General features: G+C 43.7%; 1 protein-coding gene across 3 annotated transcripts; it reads right to left on the minus strand.

Annotated features, from left to right (window-relative positions):
• Nucleotides 1-588: 588 nt before the first annotated feature.
• rab23 (RAB23, member RAS oncogene family) lies at nucleotides 589-15,830 on the minus strand. 3 transcript variants are annotated; one of them, XM_064950168.1, is made up of 8 exons: nucleotides 15,782-15,830; nucleotides 15,326-15,360; nucleotides 12,084-12,325; nucleotides 9,404-9,489; nucleotides 8,477-8,633; nucleotides 8,232-8,314; nucleotides 8,034-8,126; nucleotides 589-6,111 (listed from the first exon to the last, which is right to left on the minus strand). In XM_064950168.1, the coding sequence occupies exons 3-8, from the start codon at nucleotides 12,236-12,238 to the stop codon at nucleotides 5,978-5,980; spliced, it is 708 nt and encodes a 235-aa protein (XP_064806240.1). In that variant the 5' UTR covers nucleotides 12,239-12,325; nucleotides 15,326-15,360; nucleotides 15,782-15,830; the 3' UTR covers nucleotides 589-5,977. The 3 variants fall into 3 exon arrangements, with proteins under 3 accessions (XP_064806240.1, XP_064806239.1, XP_064806238.1); XM_064950167.1 differs by having other exon boundaries at nucleotides 15,326-15,406; nucleotides 15,782-15,812; XM_064950166.1 differs by having other exon boundaries at nucleotides 15,326-15,797.
• Between the last annotated feature and the right edge of the window lie 715 nt (nucleotides 15,831-16,545).

Here is a 16,545-nt window from a genome sequence, read left to right on the forward strand (position 1 = left end):
TGCAGCACCAGGTATTCCTCTTCTGTTCCCATGGAGACCAGGGCTTGATTACATCCTGTTACAATGGCAACAACATTTTGTAGCTGATCATTCAGCGGGGGAGTGGGTGAAGTGTCAAAGACCTGACCTGGCCCAGCACTGTGGTATGACACATTTTTGCTGGGTGTGTGTTTGCGTACTGAGGAACATGTAACTTGGTTCCAGAAGAAAGACACTATCAATTTTTTTCGATTGGGAGTTTTCATCAAAGTAAGTGTTTGTTGGTGTAACATCATCCCCAGCCTATTGCACACACAGCGATACGCCTGGGATATCAACCAACGAAGGCCTTAGTGGGAGTGACCATAGAACTCTACAGGAGTGACCTTAAGTAGTGACGATGACAAATACTTTACTCTGTAACACAGTCAAAAAGTCATAATGATGACTAAATCCTGCCCATTACCATGAACTCTTTATAAAGCATGACATATGGTTATAGATGCTTTGTAACACTTACCTTAATCAGCTGAATGTCATTGAAAGCTAGAAAGATTCACATAAAAATGTACTATCAGCTTTGAGTAAAGTGGAAATTACAATGAAGAAAACAATGAAAATAGATATTTTATTTATGCTATAGATCACCATCATCAAAACAGATTGTCAACAAAGGAGCAGGTGCAAGAATGTGTGGCACACCTTGAGACACTTTATAACCTTTTAAATCAAAGTAATACAAATGAACAAACTAGGTGAGATATACACCTACTATTAAGTGTTACATTTTGTCAAAATTTTGTGACACAGAGTTAAAGTCTGTAGCCTGGACCCAGGTATGTATGTGCCCTTGTCTACTCCATACTGACAAACAATGTTTAGCATGACAATTCCAGGAGTTGCAGGTTGACGTTTAGGGTTATGACGAGCTTCAATGCCATACAAACACTTCTTCCGTGGCCTCCAACTGCTCTTAAACGCTAGTAAAACCAAATGCATGCTTTTCAACCGTTCGCTGCCCGTACCCACCCACCCGACTAGCATCACCACCCTAGACGTTCCAACCTAGAATATGCAGACAACTATAAATACCTAGGTGTCTAGCTGGACTGTAAACTCTCCTTCCAGACTTATATTAAACATCTCCAATCCAAAAATCAAATCTAGAATTGGCTTTCTATTTTGCAACAAAGCCTCCTTCACTCACACCGCCAAACTTACCCTAGTAAAACTGACTATCCTACCGATCCTCGACTTCGGCGATGCCATTTACAAAATAGCTTTCAACACTCCACTCAGCAAACTGGATGCAGTCTATCACAGTGCCATCCATTTTGTTACCAAATCACCTTATGCCACCCACCTCTGCGACCTGTGTGCTCGAGTCGGCTGGCCCTCGCTACATATTCGTCACCAGACCCACTGGCTCCAGGTCATCTATTAGTCCATGCTAGGTAAATCTCCACATGATCTCAGTTCACTGGTCACGATAACAACACCCACCCGTAGCGTTCCAGCAGGTATATCTCACTGATCATCCCCAAAACCAACACCTCATTCTACCGCCTTTCCTTCCAGTTCTCTGCTGCCAGTGACTGGAACGAATTGCAAAAAAACCTGCTGAAGTTGGAGACTTATTTCCCTCACCAACTCTAAACATCAACTATCTGAGCAGTTAACCAATCGCTGCAGCTGTACATAGTCCATCTGTAAATACCCCACCCAATCTACTTACCCCATCCCCATACTGGTTTTGTTTTATTTACTTTTCTGCACACCAGTATCTCTACTTGCACATCATCTGCTCATTTATCACTTCAATGTTAATCTGCTAAATTGTAACTATTCGCTCCTACGGCCTATTATTGCCTACCTCCTCATGCCTTTTGCACACACTGTATATAGACTTTCTTTTTTCTACTGTGTCATTGACTTGTTTGTGTTATTGGCTTGTTTATTGTTTACTCCATGTGTAACTCTGTTGTTGTCTGTGTCACACTGCTTTGCTTTATCTTGGCCAGGTTGCAGTTGCAAATGGTCAAATAAAGGTGAAATATATATTTTAAATGAATCTTGCCCTGGTTGTAATTTAAGATTAGGGTTAGCAGTGTGGTTGTTTAACATCGGATTTTATGACTGTGCTAGCTAGTGACCATAGCATAGCTGCCTCCAGGTCAAGATTCATGACAATAAATGCCAACTCGCTAAGGAGTTTACAAGAAAGCAGAAACAGACTAGCACATCTGGGTACAAACATTAAAGTTGGTGGAAGCAGTATGCCATATTTCCAAAAGTCATCTGAATGTAATAACATTGTAACAATAGAATGGATTACAGTGATTCTCACAACATTTGAGTGAAAGAGCACTTGGCCATAGATTTTCTAAGAATGGTAACTGACTGAATTATAAATTAGTTCATTGGTCATTATAAACATTGTATTTTCAGAAGACAAACAAACCATAACATGTTTACAAATAGCAACTGTTATAAAGGGATGGAGTGTGATTTACAATATTCACCGAGCAGGCATCTTTAAAACAAAATAGTTATATGTTTAAGAATGAGGATGTAAACATACATGGACAAAGCATAGTGGAATTGGACTGTGGTTCCACATTCCTTCAGATGAAAAAAAAAAAAACTAAGGCAAGCATGCATCATTTACTGAAGACAGTACTTTTTATTTTAAATACAGTAGAATGTACTTAGAAACACGGGGGCCATTTTGATTTGTAAAGTGTTAATGGGTAACTAAAAGTTATGAAGAGGACAGTATAGAGACAATGAGACTTTCCTGTTTGTCTTACAGTGAAATGAGAGCAAAAATATGTCTTGCCTCAGAAAAAGTCAACATCGGTTAGAGAGTGGTAACAGAACATTATCCAAGCATGATGACTAGGCGAGAAAATTAAGCCATTACAAAGCACTCCTCAGAGCATGATAGTAGTTCTGTTCATAATGTAAGAACACTCAATCAAGACACCATTCATTGAGATCTATTTTCACTTAAAAATAAAAATCAGATATTGTAGTAAACAAGTGTTTATTTCTCCAAAAATTAACGTAACAAATATAAAATGTAACAAATATAAATTGACTTAAATATGAGCACATTAAAGATGTTACCATTGATTGTACCACAGTAGAAACACAAAGCACATATTTAAATGCAGCAATATGTAACATGTAAACAATTTCAATTGCTAGTATCCTATGAAAGTTAGATCAAATAGTTGGCCAGTTACAATGACCAGTACAAACACATGTGCATGAATTGTGTGCACTAACCAGATAGAGGGATATTATTGATTTGTATGTTCTGTGTAGCAAAATCCTCTTCACCGGCTCATCCATCCTATAAGTCTACAACATTGTATAAGTTTGTATCTCAAGTAGAGGGCCTATTGTGCAAATCTCAAATAGTATTTGGTTGTATAACAGCAAACTCTTCTAGTCGACTGTAATTCAATATTCTCAAAAACCCCTCCAATCTTTCTTTAAAATATGCAAATTTCTTACAATGAAATAAGCATTAGAAACTATTTGGCACTATGTTAACGAAGGTGTTAAAGCAGCTCATTGTTAAGATTCATATAAAATACATTTCAGAAAAGAATGAACAAATATGTCTGAATCTTGTAGGTTTCTATTGTTGGCTGGTGTTAAGGTGCAAGCATCAAACGCACATTAGTTCCGTCATGTAAAAACTGTTGCATTAGCATTTTCTGCACATTTTTCCTAACGCCAGGTTCGGCATGTTAACTGCCTAACATCAGTTGCTTGTGCTGAGGTGGGATGGGTGGCAAGATTTGAGGCGTGTCCTTAAAAACAATTTCATGCAGTGCTATAGGGAAGTTTGAAGACCAACAAAAAGCAGGTGGAGCGGCAGGTAGCCTAGTGGTTAAGAGTGTTGGGCCAGTAACTGAAAGGTTGCTGGTTTGAATCCCCGAGACGACTAGGTAAAATAAAACTGTTGATGTGCCCTTGAGCAAGGCACTTAACCCTAATTGCTCCTGTAAGTCGCTCTGAATAAGAGCGTCTGCGAAATGACTAAAATGTAAAAATATCTTACCGCTCATGCAATGGCCATTAGCCAAAATTAGTATGAATGAAGCCATTTTAAAGTCAGAGTGCCTTGAAATTAGGTTTTTGCCCTAATGCTTTTTAATTATTCACATACCGGCATTTAGCTGGTTCAAGTAGGCTATCCATCCCCATTTTCAAAGAACACCCCTCGTCTGATTACCAAAGCCACATTCCTCCAAAGTATTCAGTCCTCCTATAATGACATAACGGTAGATTGTTGCAGGCTGATTCTCAAAACATAGGCAACGATACTAGGCTCCTGACAATTGTATTTTGTATAGTCAATAGAATGTTGTGTGTCAAGACATTCAGACCTGTGTGTACACAGTGCCATGGAAAGAGAAGCCATGTATGATATCAAGCTTCTGACCCGATCCTATTTAGAAACATTGTTTTTGGTTTAACACACAAAATAGCGTAAACACACAACTTGAAGCCACCACATAATTAGTCATGGAGCACGTGCTGATTGGCCGGTGAGGGACCAAACCTCAACAACATGATTGTTCATCAAAACCCAGCTCTTTCGCACCACAGCCAGCTACTGCGCCAATAATTCCGGTAGTGAAAACAACAAGAACATGACATCCCGAACCATTAACGCCACTGCCAGCATTAAAACTTACCATTGTGTTAGCCTTGTTAAAATAGAGCCCTTAGTCTTTATTCATGATATACACCGAGTGTACAAAACATTTTCATGACAGACTGACCAGGTGAAAGCTATGATCCTTTATTGAAGCCACTTGTTAAATCCACTTCAATCAGTGTAGATGAAGGGGAGGAGACAGGTTAAAGGAGGATCTTTAAGCCTTGAGACATGGATTGTGTATGTGTGCCATCCAGAAGGTGAATGGGCAAGACGCAAAAATATTTAATATATAGGGCACCGGTTTGAGTGTGTCAAGAACTGCAATGCTGCTGGGTTTTTCATGCTCAACAGTTTCCTGTGTTTAATCAAGAATGATCCACCACCCAAAGGACATTCAGGCAACTTGACACAACTGTGGGAAACACTGGAGTCAACATGGGCCAGAATCCCTGTGGAATGATGGACACCTTGTAGAGTCCCTGCCCCGACAAATTAACCACTTTCTGAGGGCAAAAGGGGACAAACTTAATATTAGGAAGGTGTTCCTAATGTTTTGTACACTCAGCATATTGAACCATATTCCATTAATATTTTAGAACAAATATGGTAGAAAGTAATCTGTATATTTCTTACAATACAAACAGATTCAAGTGCACAAATGGCAATCTATAAAAATCACAATATGAACATACAAATACACCTTGTTAGTGAACTAGAATGTAACCCTTCCCTGCACCATGTTGAAGGGTGTAAATGGGAGAACCCTGTCATGCCCACCTACTATTTCTCAAAAGATTTGCTTCAAGCATTACATTCATGCTACAACAGTCTGTGTTGGATTGTAGTACCCATTACAGCCACCAGGACAACTATTGTTACTGTCGCTTTAAATGTCATACATCTATCCATGAGAAACAAAGGCTGCACTTGATCTGTAAAGAGGCTCAAAGGCATGGTATTCACAATACTCAGGTGCATATTAGATTTACAGATGTCGGATCTTCATTTGACCAATATTGTCAGAGCAAAAATAATCCTGCAGCAACAGGATTTGAACTTTTAGTGTTGCTTGTTCTGTGGTTAGACTATTTGCTGGCCAAAATTAGGCTACATGAAGTGCAATACTGTTAATATGTTATATGTGCAGATTTTTTGTGAATTCATGTCCATCATGAAGGTCATTTGCAGGGAAATTCTCAGCAACAAAAGAGGGGTCAAATTAAGACCTACACCTAGGTTATGCTCAAATGTAAATGTATAGACTCTTACACTCACACGGCAGTCAAATCGTACATTATTGTAGGGAATGCTTTGATTCTAAAGAAGGCTGCAGCTACCAAAGGGGTTTTTGCTTTTCTTTGTCCTCTGTTTGTTGGGTCGCAAGCTGATGACTTCTCGGCCGTTGCTGGAGTTCTGACTAGATAAATTACTACTTGTGGTGTTGAAAACTCCTGTTAGGGTAGAGATGTTAAGATGTGTTACAACGTTAATGACTCAATGCCGATACAAAAAAAGTTGGAGCACTCTTATGAAATCCCTTGGATTTCTATGCAAGTGTCCTGAAATCTAAGAAAATAAGAATTATAATGAATACCGCTTTGATGTCATTCAAGCAAACCACACACCCGTGAGTCCAAATATGCACTTCACATAAAACACATGGTCTTTACTGATGCAGAGACATTTAAGCCTTCATGTTGAAGCCAACTACAACAATTTGGACTGCAAACACGCCAAACATATTTAGCAAAACTGGATGCATTCTAATTTTGCTATTATTCGTTACTGTATGCTATTTAATGCATGGTATCAATCCACAACGGACTAGGATAGTAATATTCTGTGCCTTCCAGCCGATTTGGAGTTGATAATGCAAAGACAGTCAATAGCCTACACAACTTCGTGCACTATTAAGCAATGTAGAACGCCGATTGGCCAGTGAGTGGTCAAGCCCGCGTCACACCATGTAGAACGCCGATTGGCCAGTGAGTGGTCAAGCCCGCGTCACACCATGTAGAACGGCGATCGGCCAGTGAGTGGTCAAGCCCGCGTCACACCATGTAGAACGGCGACTGGCCAGTGAGTGGTCAAGCCCGCGTCACACCATGTAGAATGCCGACTGGCCAGTGAGTGGTCAAGTCCGCGTCACACCTAGAACGCCGACTGGCCAGTGAGTGGTCAAGTCCGCGTCACACCTAGAACGCCGATTGGCCAGTGAGTGGTCAAGCCCGCGTCACACCTAGAACGCCGATTGGCCAGTGAGTGGTCAAGCTCGCGTCACACCATGTAGAACGGCGACTGGCCAGTGAGTGGTCAAGTCCGCGTCACACCTAGAACGCCGACTGGCCAGTGAGTGGTCAAGTCCGCGTCACACCTAGAACGCCGATTGGCCAGTGAGTGGTCAAGCCCGCGTCACACCTAGAACGTCGATTGGCCAGTGAGTGGTCAAGCCCGCGTCACACCTAGAACGCCGACTGGCCAGTGAGTGGTCAAGTCCGCGTCACACCTGGAACGCCGATTGGCCAGTGAGTGGTCAAGTCCGCGTCACACCTAGAACGCCGATTGGCCAGTGAGTGGTCAAGTCCGCGTCACACCATGTAGAACGCCGATTGGCCAGTGAGTGGTCAAGTCCGCGTCACACCTAGAACGCCGATTGGCCAGTGAGTGGTCAAGCCCGCGTCACACCTAGAACGCCGATTGGCCAGTGAGTGGTCAAGCCCGCGTCACACCTAGAACGCCGATTGGCCAGTGAGTGGTCAAGCCCGCGTCACACCTAGAACGCCGATTGGCCAGTGAGTGGTCAAGTCCGCGTCACACCATGTAGAACGCCGATTGGCCAGTGAGTGGTCAAATCCGCGTCACACCTAGAACGCCGATTGGCCAGTGAGTGGTCAAGCCCACGTCACACCTAGAACGCCGATTGGCCAGTGAGTGGTCAAGCCCGCGTCACACCTAGAACTTATTTATTCATCAAAACATGACCCTTTCGCACCACCGTCAGCTATAGCGCTCATGATTCCCACTGTGAAAATAGAATAAATATTTCTGACACACCCACAACTCGAAAGTGCTGTGAGAAGACTTATCATTTGCGTAAGGTTTGTTAAACGAGAGCCGAGAGAGATTTCTTACTCAAACTTTTTTAGGCCTTGTTGTATGACCCTCAGTTGTTGCATGAATGTTGTTGTCATGTTACCGAATGTAATTGATAAATGAGAAATGTATAGTGAAGATAAAAATGGGGAGGATCATAAATGCAAACCATCTTTGCAGAGCTTGCAGTACAAGACAAATATCTCTGTGGCACTGTACAATCCAGTCTTAAAGGTCTGTACTCACTGGAGATGACTGACATGGTTATCAGGATGCTTACCAATTTTATTGCTAGTTGTATGGACTACCTCAGGCTCTTCTGCTGTTTGTCGCTTCAGTCGCTGCAGATACTTATTTGCTAGGTATTTAAAAACTGAAAAGAAGAATTTTTTACATTTTTTTTAAATCATTCCCATTACATTCTTCCTAACATAACAGTTCTTTAACTGGTCATTTGTACACGTTTTCATTGACTCACCTTCATTGACATTGAGGTCCTCCTTTACGGAGGTTCGGTAAAACCTTAACTTGAGCTTCTTGGCCAGACCTTCTGCCTCCTCACTACAGTACCAGGAGAAAAATAGCCACAGTTACTGGTCAATTCTGCCATGCTTGATGATGTCTAATGTTTGTTATCCTAGCCATGCATCTAGAAATGATTATTCATCAATATATCATTACAGACCAAGTTCAAGAAGGAAAATGAGTCTATAGAAGTGTTACTTTTTGATCACTGTGTCATCCAGAAGGTCAATCTTGTTTTGCACCAGGACAGTGGGGATGTCTCCCACCTCTATCTCCACCTTCTCCCACCAGCTGCCGATGGCCTCAAACGATTCCCTGTCGGTGGTGGAGAAGACCAGTACACACGCCTGGGCACCTGGAACACATAAAGTGTGGCTCAGTAATGTATAGAGCCATGTCATTGTGGAATGCTCTGCCACCAGATGTTAGTCAGACAAAAAAGGTGAGTTTAGCTTTTTTATTTACGGATTACAAAAAACATCCTGTATCACAGCGCCTCTTCTCTTCTAAAGCTCTAAATTAATTGTACCGTATATAATTATAGGAAGTGTGTAAATAGTATTTTTATGTCTTGACAAGAACATAAGATAATATTAAATACAAATAAAATAAGAATGATCTATTGTCAACAACCGTTCTGTACTCTGTCATTTAGGCCATTTCATGTTTTGTGTGGACCCCAGAAAGAGTAGCTGCTGCATGTGGAACAGCTAATGGGTATAAAATAAACCTAAACATACACAGGCCAGCTGTCACCACAACGCTAAGAAATGCTGGATCCTCACAGCCCTCAGTTATTTTGGTGTACATAAGAAGCTTTCAATTCAAATAACTGATTTTGTAATGTGTTTTTTTTTAAACATTTGTATTGTTCAAATTCCATACACCCCAGTTTGTATGTCATGTGTTAGGAGAGGGTGTAGCTGCCTGGGCCATACAATAACAGAAATGCAATATGGACATAATGCTAGTTGAATTGTTCCCTGTGAGGTCATCTTGGTGCACTTCCACAGCGGAATCCATACTGAAAAAATAAATAAATCAAGTTGAAAAGTGAGAGGCTGGCTTCTCTGGCAGACCCAGTGGAGGAGGATCATGTCCTTCCCGGGGAGGGAGGAGTCTTACCGCGGTAGTAGGCCTTGGTGATGGCGTCAAACTCTTCCTGCCCTGCCGTGTCCCACAACATCAATCTCACATCTTCATCATTCACTCTGAAAAAAAAAAAGACAAATCCAATACTTGGTATTGTGAGTTTCTCAATGTATAGACAGAGCAGTATCAAATGTATACATTTCTACTTGGCTATCATATCAAACTATTCACGCAACAGTTCTGCGCTATACGTTACAGGAGCGAGTCTTGAGAGTCAAATATCCTCCACACCTTTACTGTTTTATAAAAAAATAATGCTTCAAGCCTTCAGTGAGCGCACCTTCATCTGACAATACTGCCGGTTTTATTCAATGCAGTTAGAGTTTCAATGTTTTCAGTGTTTCTCTGGTATATCCTGAGAGTATCCATGCTTCCTCGTACATTTTGGCACTAGAGGTAGCCTAGTGGTTAAAGCGTTGGGCCAGTAACCGAGATGTCAGCTCCGGTTCTGTCCTGCAACAAGGTAAAAATCTGTCCTTCTGCCCCTGAACAAGGCAGTTAACCCACTGTTCCCCAGTAGGCCATCATTGTAAATAAGAATTTATTCTTAACTGACTTGCCCAGTTAAATAAAAGGTTAAATAAAAAAAAAAACAGTGTTTGTGTGACCGAAGCCATTGTCACACCATATTAATAAACAACTATCTGAATGAAATACCTGACACTTTACATTGGAGTTATGGGTTGGCTTCACATCTGTTAAGCATAAAAACAAGGAAAAGAGTGGAGAAAGGAAAGTTTGTGGTTTTGGGAAGCAGTTTTTTTAACCTTAGGTCAAAACCTTAAGGACTCTTGGGCCAGAATGCAGTTAACTAACAGTTTGAGTTGACAGATGCCAGGGATCTCTTATAAAATAACATGTTAAGAGAATAAAGAGATGCTCTGTGCAGCCAAAAAGCATTTATTTTGATTTCAGTGGTCACTTAGGACACAGTACGTTCCCTGAGATCTCTGGGTATGGCTCCTATTGAATGTACCTCGTCAGATTGTACTGCATATCTGTAAGAGTATTGTGCATTTTTATGCATCTTAATATACATACTGTATGTATATTCCGGATGTGGACGGTTATTCGAATATCTTAATGGATGTTAGCATTTTAACACTTGTGTGATTATATTCATTTTAGCGAGAAACAAAAAGTATAGGTCTACTTTAACACAGAAAAGCCTTTTTCTAAATTCAATTAAAATATCCATGTGACATTGTTACATACAAGGCCATTTCAAATGATTCATTTAATAAAACAAACTTGTCAATGTGGTTCTAATGCCGTGCGCCCCATAAGAGAAACAGTAGCCGACCGGTAGCCTCACGTGTGTAGCTTGTTGTTTTTGTTGGGAACCGAGTGGCACAGCGGTGTAAGGCACTGCCTCGCAGTGCAAGAGGCGTCACTACAGACCCGTATTCGATCCAGGGCTGTGTCACAACCAGCCGTAATCGGGAATCCCATTGGGCGGCGCACAATTGGCCCAGCGCCGTCAGGGTTAGGGGAGGGTTTGGCTGTCATTGTAAATAAGAATTTGTTCTTAACTGACTTGCCTAGTTAAAAAGGTTAAATAAAAAATTCAATGTTGGCCAATCAAAACAGCAAAGAGGCTCAATGTGTAGCAGGTGTAGTGAGACTTAAATTAAAAGTTAGCTAAATTAGAAGGAGTAGGCTACAATGAGCAACCAACAGGTAGGTTGGAAGAAAGTGCAGAATGTAGCCTTCATTAGCCTAGCTAGCTTCTCTAGGCTAGGGGTTCTCAAACATAGCACAGCAGGAGTTTTACTATGACTTGGGCAGTGCATGGGGTCCGTGGCAATACTGCAGGCCACTGCACAAGTAAAACAACTTGCATGCAATTTTATATCTCACTTGAGTTGTGTACTGATTAATTTGCTATCACAAAAAGGAGTCCCTAGCCCTAAAACGTTTGAGAACCCCTGCTCTATGCTACTCCAGTCAAGACAGGAACTGTTATATGGGATGATAAATGACACTCTGTCCACTACAAGTTAGCTCATCTTGGCTGTAGATGAGTTGCCTTGGCTAGTGGCTACTGCATCTCTCTATCCCTTGGGGCGGCAGGTAGCCTGGTGGGTAGGAGCATTGGGTCAGTAACCGAAAGCTTGCTGGATCGAATCCCTGACTGCCTTGTCGGGCAGACCCATTTTTACCTTGTCAGGGATTCGATCCAGCAAGCTTTCGGTTACTGACCCAATGCTCCTACCCACCAGGCTACCTGCCGCCCCAAGGGATAGAGAGATGCAGTAGCCACTAGCCAAGGCAACTCATCTACATTTAATCCCACTGTTCCCTGGGCGCTGATGATGTGGATGTTGATTAAGGCAGCCACCCGCACGCACCTCTCTGATTGAGGGGTTAAATGCGATAGATAAATTTCAGCTGAATGCCTTCAGTTGACTAGGTATCCCTTCTGTCTGCTCGCTCCCATCTCACACACGGTTCCCTCCGAAGCTGCAGCAATAGAGAGCCAGCCTTTCCCGCACGCAGCATTGCTCAGGTTCAAATGTAAGTTTCAAAAGCCACACGTATTTCAAATATCCAACAAAAATTCATGATACTATTCAAATAGTAAACATATTTCAAACAACCATCCCTAATGTAAAATATGCATAGACACACTAACAATGGAAACTCTCCTTACAGTATCTGTCTCTCCAGGAAGTCCACACCGATGGTCTTCTTGTAGTCCTTGGTGAAGATGCCCTTGCAGTAGCGCTGGATCATGCTGGACTTCCCCACCGCACCATTGCCCACCACCACCACCTTGATGGCCACTTCCATGTCCTCCTCCAACATGGCTGCGTGTTGCTGGGCTATCCTCACACTTCCAGGCAGTCTGGTGTTGCTTTAGGAGGGCTGTCACTGGATCACTTAAAACACATCCTGATAGAGACAACACAAACTCATGTTTTACACATTAATGAACATGACTTAAGGTCTGAATATTGTTATTTTCCTCTGCACAAAACCCTTGTCGTTCTGCTGTTCAAACAGCCAAGTTACCAACTGACGAGCCCAGCCCACATAAAAACATCCCCCTGTTTGTTCAGCAATATAATGTCTTGTGTCGATGCAGAGAACACTTTCTACCTCACTGCTCCTCAGTCTACCCATAAAACCCTCACTAGCTGGCCCTCTGTTTTACAGCAGAGTGTAAACATTAGCCAGTGCATCCTGGCTGCAGCCATCTGAGGTAATGTCAGCTGATGGTTTCCTCGTTCTTACATACTACAGTCAGCTACACCAAGCTCAGTTACTGCCTCCGTAGGTCTGCTCCCACACACTTTTCCATTAGGTAGCAGTCTGGGCCTGCCTGCCTGGGTCTGGCTAGAAGAGGGTGTAGCTGACGTGGCAGGCATAAGAGAGTAGAGGAAGCTGCCTGGCCGGGTCTGGCTGGGAGAGGGCGTAGCTGCCTGGCCGGGTCTGGCTGGGAGAGGGCGTAGCTGCCTGGCCGGGTCTGGCTGGGAGAGGGCGTAGGTGCCTGGCCCTGGCTGGGAGAGGGCGTAGATGCCTGGCCCTGGCTGGGAGAGGGCGTAGATGCCTGGCCGGGTCTGGCTGGGAGAGGGCGTAGATGCCTGGCCGGGTCTGGCTGGGAGAGGGCGTAGGTGCCTGGCCCTGGCTGGGAGAGGGCGTAGATGCCTGGCCCTGGCTGGGAGAGGGCGTAGGTGCCTGGCCGGGTCTGGCTGGGAGAGGGCGTAGATGCCTGGCCGGGTCTGGCTGGGAGAGGGAGTAGATGCCTGGCCGGGTCTGGCTGGGAGAGGGCGTAGATGCCTGGCCGGGTCTGGCTGGGAGAGGGCGTAGATGCCTGGCCGGGTCTGGCTGGGAGAGGGCGTAGATGCCTGGCCGGGTCTGGCTGGGAGAGGGCGTAGATGCCTGGCCCTGGCTGGGAGAGGGCGTAGATGCCTGGCCCTGGCTGGGAGAGGGCGTAGATGCCTGGCCCTGGCTGGGAGAGGGCGTAGATGCCTGGCCCTGGCTGGGAGAGGGCGTAGATGCCTGGCCCTGGCTGGGAGAGGGCGTAGATGCCTGGCCCTGGCTGGGAGAGGGCGTAGATGCCTGGCCCTGGCTGGGAGAGGGCGTAGATGCCTGGCCCTGGCTGGGAGAGGGCGTAGATGCCTGGCCCTGGCTGGGAGAGGGCGTAGATGCCTGGCCCTCGCAGGGAGAGGGCGTAGATGCCTGGCCCTCGCAATGAGAGGGCGTAGATTCCTGGCCCTCGCAATGAGAGGGCGTAGATTCCTGGCCCTCGCAATGAGAGGGTGTAGATTCCTGGCCCTCGCAATGAGAGGGTGTAGATGCCTGGCCCTCGCAATGAGAGGGTGTAGATTCCTGGCCCTCGCAATGAGAGGGTGTAGATGCCTGGCCCTGGCTGGGAGAGGGTGTAGATTCCTGGCCCTCGCTGGGAGAGGCAGTAACTGGTTAGGATAGGGTGTAGCTGACGTGGCAGAGATTCATTCATGTTCCAGATGACTATGTTTTATGGGAACTGACATCAAATATCCCAGATACTTTGAAACATCCCCACTATGACACCCATGACAGATTCAGCCTAAACCTCTTGCCTGGTAATGTGATAATATCACGTTGGCCTAAAAGTATCAGCTTGGTGGCAAAAGAACACTAAAGACTAGCGCTATGGGCCTATTGTTAACGTAGCTACGAAAACAGAACATTGTGTTCACAATGTTAAAAGCTCTGGTTTGACTTAACAGACTATGCAAGGAAAGTGTTGTGGATCTGTCTAGGGTTCCACTGACTGCAAACAAAGAGAAGGTAGGCCTTTTCCTGAGTTTAAACTCTCAGAGATATTTGTTATCCAACATAACCTGGTCCTATTCGTAAAGTGGATGATCCAAGCCTCTCTGTAAACAGGCTGGCTTCGCAACCACAACGAAAGCTACCTTGATGCCTGCTAACCAAACCATGTCTCATTATCCAGACTGTCAGCAAATTGCCAAGTTGTCACACAACCCAACACAACACAGACTAACCGAACATCATGGAAGATTCTAGGTAGACGAGGCTACTAGGCGACTGGAAAGACCACAGATTGAGTTACAAAGTAGAGCCTCTCCCACAACGTCTCAGGTAACTGAATACAGAGGCCGCTGTATGCAAGGACACACCAGCTTCATGTACCATTCACTCGGATTTGACACAGGCTGTTGAAATGGCATGCACTTACAGGAATGTAGCCCAAACTGCAGCTGACACAGCAAAGCTTGGCAGAACTGGATGTTCCACTGCATACAAACATGTTTCCTTGGCTACATTGACTCTTCAAATACAATCTGCATTAACAAATTTAGCTTAAAATAAGACATTTGTTTTAGAGGAACGTGCTGTTATGTCTAGGCTGCATAGTTAGATTATCAGGCTAGATACTTTGAAGGAACAAACGGGTAAGCAGGCATACACATCCACAATGCTTGTGTAAACAATCCACTAGATCACAACATGACTTCAAACATCAATATACCTATTATTAACGTCTTCATTAAAAACGGCTAGGTACTACGGCTTACTTTAAAATCAGTAAATTGGAAGACAGTTAATTGACAAATTGCCAGAACATGAACAGCATCTGCTGATTTACAATTTTAAAAATGGCACTACTTGACATCACCAGCGAATGCTTCATGCAGTGAGCTCAGGTCACTTAGAAAATGTGCCTTTCCAAATAGTGCTTGAAAAAGTGTTTTTAAATCCACGAAATAAGATAGATTCATGCAAGTTAATTATAAACTAGCTAGCTAATCATGTTATTTGTTCAGAAGCTGTCCAGCGCTTGATACAAAGTCTCACTCACGAGGATCACTGAAACAAATAATATAATTTACAACAATTGTATAATTTCGAGTGATACACTCGTAACATTGTTTCTCTTACCGGCATCCAGTTACATGACCGTCTTTCTCTTGCAGCTGCAACAGGCAACAAACAGCACGAGACGAAAACAAAATACAATTGCTGCGCAATGAAAGAGAATAGGTCCTGTGTTTTTTTAACGGACCAAATTAAATACAACAAGCTATAATAAACTGTAACGTAGTAACAACAATCAACTCGTTTCACCAATTTGTAAAGCTAACTTAGCGAGCTAGCCATGTAAGTTAACGTTAGCTAGCAAATGAACGGTCTCCACGTTCAGCTAATGTTAGCTAGTACGTCTCCTAGCTGGGATTTCTAGCATTTAACTCGTTTATATCATAAATCACAACAAGAGGAGACGAATATCCACGCTTTTCATCAATGTAACAAGTAGTCTAATCATATTTCACAAAGCGACGACTTGAATTCAATAAATTGTTGTTGCCTTGCAAGCTCTATTTGATTGGCTCTCACCCACAACTGCAGTCCGGTTGCTTTAAACGCTTTTGGTTTCTGATAGCAGATGCGCAGTTCTAAGCTAAAAGTCGGAGGAAGAGAACATAATAAACTCAGCAAAAAAAGAAACGTCCCTTTTTCAGGACCTTGTCTTTCAAAGATCATTCGTAAAAATCCAAATAACTTCACAGATCTTCATTGTAAAGGGTTTAAACACTGTTTTCCATGCTTGTTCAATTAACCATAAACAATTAATGAACATGCACCTGTGGAAAGGTAACAGCTTACAGATGGTAGACAATTAAGGTCACAGTTATGAAAACTTAGGACACTAAAGAGGCCTTTCTATTGATTCTGAAAAACACCAAAAGAAAGATGCCCAGGGTCCCTGCTCATATGCCTGAACATGCCTTGGGCATGCTGCAAGGAGGCATGAGGACTGCAGATGTGGCCAGGGCAATACTTTGCAATCTCCGTACTGTGAGACGCCTAAGACAGACTACAGGGAGACAGGACGGACAGCTGATCGTCCTCGCAGTGGCAGACCACGTGTAACAACACCTGCACAGGATCGGTACATCCGAACATCACACCTGAGGAACAGGTACAGGATGGCAACAACTGCCCGAGTTACACCAGGAACACACAATTACTACATCAGTGCTCTGACTGTCTGCAATAGGCTGAGAGAGGCTGGACTGAGGGCTTGTAGGCCTGTTGTAAGGCAGGTCCTCACCAGACATCACCGGCAACAACGTCACCTATGGGCACAAACCCACCAT

The sequence above is a fragment of the Oncorhynchus masou genome, chromosome 31 (genome assembly GCF_036934945.1).
Source record: "Oncorhynchus masou masou isolate Uvic2021 chromosome 31, UVic_Omas_1.1, whole genome shotgun sequence".
Classification (NCBI taxonomy): Eukaryota; Metazoa; Chordata; class Actinopteri; order Salmoniformes; family Salmonidae; genus Oncorhynchus; species Oncorhynchus masou.